We start from the raw sequence: 6,000 nt of genomic DNA, 5'->3' as shown, positions 1-6,000 counted from the left end.
AGTCACCGGGACCCGATGGCATTCACCCAAGAGTTCTGAAAGAACTCAAATGTGAAGTTGCTGAACTATTAACTAAGATTTGTAACCTGTCCTTTAAATTGGCTTCTGTACCCAACTGACTGGAAGTTAGCTAATGTAATGCCAATATTTAAAAAGGGCTCTAGAGGTGATCCCGGCAATTACAAACTGGTAAATCTAATGTCGGTACCGGGCAAATTAGTCGCAACAATAGTTAAGAATAAAATTGTCAGACACATAGAAAAACATAAATTGTTGAGCAATAGTCAACATGGTTTCTGTAAAGGGAAATCGTGTCTTACTAATCTATTAGAGTTCTTTGAAGGGGTCAACAAACATGTGGACAAGGGGGATCCAGTGGACATAGTGTACTTAGATTTCCAGAAAGCCTTTGACAAGGTCCCTCACCAAAGGCTGTTACATAAATTAAGCTGTCATGGGATAAAAGGGAAGGTCCTTTCATACATTGAAAACTGGTTAAAAGACAGGGAACAAAGGGTAGGAATAAATGGTAAATTCTCAGAATGAGAGGGGTAACTAGTGATGTTCCCCAAGGGTCAGTCCTAGGACCAAGCCTATTCAATTTATTCATAAATGATCTGGCGAAAGGGGTACAAAGTGAGGTGGCAAAGTTTGCAGATGATACTAAACTACTCAAGATAGTTAAGACCAAAGCAGATTGTGAAGAACTTCAAAAAGATCTCACAAAACTAAGTGATTGGGCAACAAAATGGCAAATTAAATTGAATGTGGATAAATGTAAAGTAATGCACACTGGAAAAAATAACCCCAACTATACATACAATATGATGGGGGCTAATTTAGCTACAGGAAAAAGATCTTGGGAGTCATCATGGATAGTTCTCTGAAGATGTCCACGCAGTGTGCAGAGGCGGTCAAAAAAGCAAACAGGATGTTAGGAATCCTTAAAAAGGGGATAGAGAATAAGACTGAGAATATATTATTGCCCTTATATAAATTCATGGTACGCCCACATCTCAAATACTGTGTACAGATGTGGTCTCCTCATCTCAAAAAAGATATACTGGCACTAGAAAAGGTTCAGAAAAGGGCAACTAAAATGATTAGGGGTTTGGAGAGGGTCCCATATGAGGAAAGATTAAAGAGGCTAGGACTCTTCAGCTTGGAAAAGAGGAGACTAAGGGGGGATATGATAGAGGTATATAAAATCATGAGTGATGTTGAGAAAGTAGATAAGGAAAAGTTATTTACTTATTCTCATAATACAAGAACTAGGGGTCACCAAATGAAATTAATGGGCAGCAGGTTTAAAACAAATAAAAGGAAGTTCTTCATGCAGCGCCCAGTCAACTTGTGGAACTCCTTACCTGAGAAGGTTGTGAAGGTTAGGACTATGGCAGTGTTTAAAAGAGAACTGGATAAATTCATGGTAGTTAAGTCCATAAATGGCTATTAGCCAGGATGGGTAAAGAATGGTGTCCCTAGCCTCTGTTCATCAGAGGATGGAGATGGATGGCAGGAGAGAGATCACTTGATCATTGCCTGCTAGGTTCACTCCCTCTGGGGCACCTGGCATTGGCCACTGTCAGTAGACAGATACTGGGCTAGATGGACCTTTGGTCTGACCCAGTATGGCCGTTCTTGTGTTCTTACCAATGGCTCCATACAGCCAGGCCTATGTTCAGAAGGGGCTCCAGCCTGCTCCGCTTGCACTGTGCCGAGATCCTGCTGGCTCCCCTCACCCACCACTTGCTCCTCTCGGCCTGCCCGCTGGCCAGCCAAGGATTCCTTTCTGCTCCCTGCTCATCTCTGTCCCCTGGCCAAACCCCAGTGCACCTCTGGCTCTGGGCAGTCTCTTGCTTCCCACCATCTGTGAAGCCCTGCCTGTCTCCCCAGAGCTGAGCCGCCTGGGACTGGTGCAGAAGCCTGGCCAATCTCAGCCACGGAGGGGGGAGGGAACAACGGGGGCACGGGGGGCTTAGCTGGGACCTCCAGGCAACTGTGTCTTGAGGGATCCTGGCTGCGCCATGCCCTGGCCTGGCTGATCACGCCACTCCCAAGAGGCTGGAGTGATTCCCAGCTCAAGGGCCAGCCCTAGCTATGCTGCTGGCTCAGCCCCTCTGACAGTCGCCTCCCAGCCGGTGAGTGTGGCCAGGAGACAGGGCATGGGGGACAGGGTGTCCGGGGGGTTGGGCTGTGAGGTGGCAGGGACGTTCTGAGTGTTGTGGCACTAGGGAGTGAGGGTTCTATGTGGGGTGCTGGTCAGTTGTGGTGGGGCTGTGGGCATGAGTGGTTTTATGCAGGGTGCTGTGCATTTGTGGGGGAAGTCTGGGCGAACACTGGGCTCTGGCCACAGGGAGTTGTTGGGTGGGGTTGTGGCATGGCATGGGCTTGCCCAGGAGCGGAGGGGGCATGCTGGGAGCACAGAGCCAAGCGCCATGTGCATCTGGCAACAGCCAGTTTGTAAACAGTGTCCTTGCACTGGGCTGCATAGAGCAGGGCCACCCCTGCCATGCCATGTCCTGCACCATTGACTCTGGCTGGCCCCAGTCTGGGGACTGACCTCCCTGTGCCATGCTCCACTACCTCCGTGGGGGCCCACAAACGGTTAATCTGGCCCTGCCCAGCACCTCTGCGTCCAGCACCTGTGGCCCGGGATGCACGGAGAGCAGCCCCGCGGGGAAGGCGAAAGTGTCTCGGGCAGGGGCTCAGCGCTTGTGGCGCGGGACAAGTGGGCCAGGCCTGATCGCTGCGTAGGCTGCAGGCAGCGCCCAGAGACGTAGGAAGCCCACGAGGCAGCCGCACTCACTCCGCTCCGGGAAAGTAACGGCGCCAGCAGGTCCTAACGCGCTGCCCACTGCGTTTGGAACCTTACGGTGGCTGTAGCCCGGTGCATGCTGGGCCCTGTAGTCTCATTCCGTCCAGGTGCAGGCCGGGCCTCGCGGTCCCCATGGCGCTGCGTTCTGCTCTATGTGACGCTCCCGGCGAGGGTAGTGGGCGTGTCGCGAGCCGCTGGGGGGCGGCCCTCGTGCAGGCCAGTGATGAGCGGTTAAGCCGGCCCCTGCCTGCGGCTCACTGGTTGCCGGCCGGCGAGGGGGTTCCGGGGCGGAGTTCGTTCCTCTCACGCCTGTCCCGGCTCCTTGCGGCAAGTTCGCTCTCGGCGTCTGCGGTGAGGGAAATGCTGGAAGCCAGCAGCGGGGGCGAGGCCGAGAGCCCCCTGGAGAGCGGGACCGCCCCGGGGAGCAGCAAGAGGAGGAGGAGGAGGAGGCGGCACAAGGTACTGGCGCCCTTTGCGCCCTGAGGCTGCATGCGGCAGGGTCCCGCTGCCTCTGGCGAGAACCAGGCTCCCTGGGGCTGCCATCCTGCCGTCGGGCTGGACTCGTGCGGTGCAGCGTGGCCAGCAGGGCGGCTGGTGCAAGGGTATTTTGTGCCCTAGGTGAAACTTCCATCTTGTGCCTCTCCCCACCAAAAAGTCGCATACATTATACACGGTCACAGAGTAACATGTTATAATTTAGAATTTATGTTTCCGCGCTTTAAGTTTAGCAAATTTAGAAACAAGTTCCTCCAAGTCAATGCTGTGAGCAATGTCATGTTCTAGTGACAAGGTAGATAGCCCAACAAGTCTTTGTTGCAACGTTGATGTTCGCATGTATGTTTTTATCAACTTGAGCTTCGAGAAGCTTCGCTCACCAATGGCCACAGAAACTGGGAGAGTCGAGGATGCAAAGAGCAATAACTGTGTTAGGAACACTATCTGTCAGCTGGGGGTCAGGGCTGTGGGGGGATGGGGTGAGGGGGTTTCCAGCTCAGAGGGGCTGGGCTCAGAGCTGGGGGTCAGGGCTGGGGGGATGGGGTGAGGGGGTTTCCAGCTCAGAGGGACTGGGCTCAGAGCTGGGGGTCAGGGCTGTGGGGGGATAGGGTCGGGGGGGTGCCTGGGGGCACTGGGGCAGCTCAGCTTTGCAGGCTGCTGTTCTCTCCAGCCATCTAGGCACAAGGGGAGCAGGAGCAGGGACCAGCCAAGGACCAAGGGGGCAGGAGCACAGGCACCTGAGGCCAAGCTGTAGGGAAACACTTGCTTACCTTGCCTAACGCATGAGCGTCGGGGTCCTCTTTCTTCCTCTGCTCCACCAGACCACCGCTGAGGCTCTTTTCTTCTTCGTGCCCCTCGCTGGGGCTGATGTGGAGGCTGAGCCAAGGGGAGCCGCTGCTTTTCTCCAGAAGCCCTGGTATCACACCGCTGTCGCAGGGCCCCTGCCATGTGCCCGAAGCAGAGCTGAAGCTCTGCCCAGTCGCCGGCGCCCCCGCCGGCAATGAGAAAAATTGCATAGGCTGGAGCCCCTGCTCTGGGAGGAAGAGGGATTCTGAGCCTCTACCTGCAGCCCAGGGATTCCCCTGGGTCAGCATGCCGTCGGCAGCCTGAACCTCTGGGATGCTGAAGCGGCGCCCTGACCCAGGGGACCCCCTGGGCTGCCGGCTGCCACGGCGGCGCCCTGACCCAGGGGACCCCCTGGGCTGCCGGCTGCCACTGCCGCTGGCAGCTCAGACTCCCTCTCTGTCCCAGCAGCAGCAGCTGCTCCCATTTAAAAGAAAATTGGGGGGTGTCGCTTTTTGGCGCCCCCAAATCTTGGCTCCCTAGTCAAGCGCCTAGTCCACCTAAATGGTTGCACTGGCCCTGATGCCATCGCTGCTTCACTTCTCCCACCTTCCAGGCTTGCGGTGCCAATCAGTTTAGGTGCTGCAAGCCTGGGAGGTGGGAGAAGTGAAGCAGCCACAGCGTGCTCGGGGAGGAGGCGGGGCAGGGGTAAGCTGGGGCGGGGAGTTCCCCTGCGTGCCACACTCCCCCTTACTTGCTGCAGGTGGCCCTCCCCACTCTCCCCTGCCCCAGAGCCCTCCGCCTAAATGTTGGTGGCGACTGGGGCAGCCGAAGATCCGGCTGCCACAGTTGCTGCCAAAAACAATGCCACCCCCCAAATCCTAGCACCCTAGGTGACCACCTAGCTCGCCTAAATGGTTGCACCGGCTCTGGTGGCCAGGTTATGTGGGAGCGGGGCAGCCAGTGCTGTCCCTGCGCGGGATCCCCAGTCTCGCGCTCATCCAGCGGGGTGGCGGCGATTCTTGCCCGGGGGATCCCTGGGGCGTCGGTTGGGTGTTGGGCAGCATTCTCTCCCCAGCCCGCTTGTTTCTGTTACCCGATGGTCGTGCCTCCCGGTCCCCTCCAGCGCTGATCCCTGGCGGCCGCTTATGGAGAGGTGCTGCCTTTCCCATGTTCACTCTTTTCTCCTTGTCTCTCTTGCCCTTTCCCGTGTAACTTGCCCTTAGCAGTGCTGGTATGTAACCCGGTTAGCTGTCCTCAGTGCTTTTAGCTTTTCATGTTATACCCAGGCAGTGTTTTTGTGTGCTGCTGGCATTGTTGTGCAGGAATCAGGAAGTGCATTGCACAAGGATCTCTAGAAGCACTAGGACAGTAGAGCTGGATTTGGGATAATAATCACTTTTTGTCTGTTCGTTTCGTACTCTCAGCTCAAAAACCTGTGCTGTGGTATGAATCCTGTAGTCTGTTTTATGACAGACTCTCTTAGGGTATGTCTTCACTGTGAAATTACTCTGATTTTACACAAGTCGATTTTTGTGAACAGATTGTATAAAGTCGAGTGCATGTGTCCACGCTAAGCACATTAATTCGGCGGTGTGCGTCCATAGTACTGTGGCTAGCGTTGACATTCTGAGCTTTGCACTGTGGGTAGCTATCCCACAGTTCCCGCAGTCCCCGCTGCCCATTAGAATTCTGGGTTGAGCTCCCAATGCCTGATGTTGCCAAAAATATGTTGTGAATGGTTATGGGTAAATGTTATCAGTCAACCCTCCCTCTGTGAAACCAATGGCAGACAATCATTTTGCACCCTTTTCCCTGGATTGCCTGAGCAGACACCATAGCACGGCAAGCATGGAGCCCGTTCAGCTCACCGCAGCAGTTATGAGAATTGTAAACGCCTCACA

The 6,000-nt window shown here is 54.8% G+C and overlaps 1 protein-coding gene across 1 annotated transcript in view; it reads left to right on the top strand.

Moving 5' to 3' along the window:
* The first annotated feature begins 2,881 nt into the window (after positions 1-2,881).
* The window catches only part of LOC115654217 (nucleolar RNA helicase 2-like), a 46,428-nt gene continuing 43,309 nt past the window's right edge, over positions 2,882-6,000 (top strand). Inside the window, exon 1 of the mRNA XM_030568123.1 lies at positions 2,882-3,277. Coding sequence (XP_030423983.1) covers positions 2,951-3,277 — 327 coding nt within the window. The 5' untranslated portion in view covers positions 2,882-2,950. The remainder of the gene's footprint in view (positions 3,278-6,000) is intronic.

This window comes from Gopherus evgoodei, chromosome 7 (assembly GCF_007399415.2).
Source record: "Gopherus evgoodei ecotype Sinaloan lineage chromosome 7, rGopEvg1_v1.p, whole genome shotgun sequence".
Classification (NCBI taxonomy): domain Eukaryota; kingdom Metazoa; phylum Chordata; order Testudines; family Testudinidae; genus Gopherus; species Gopherus evgoodei.
Note: the sequence above shows the minus strand (reverse complement) of the source record. Positions and strands in the feature narration are given on the sequence as shown.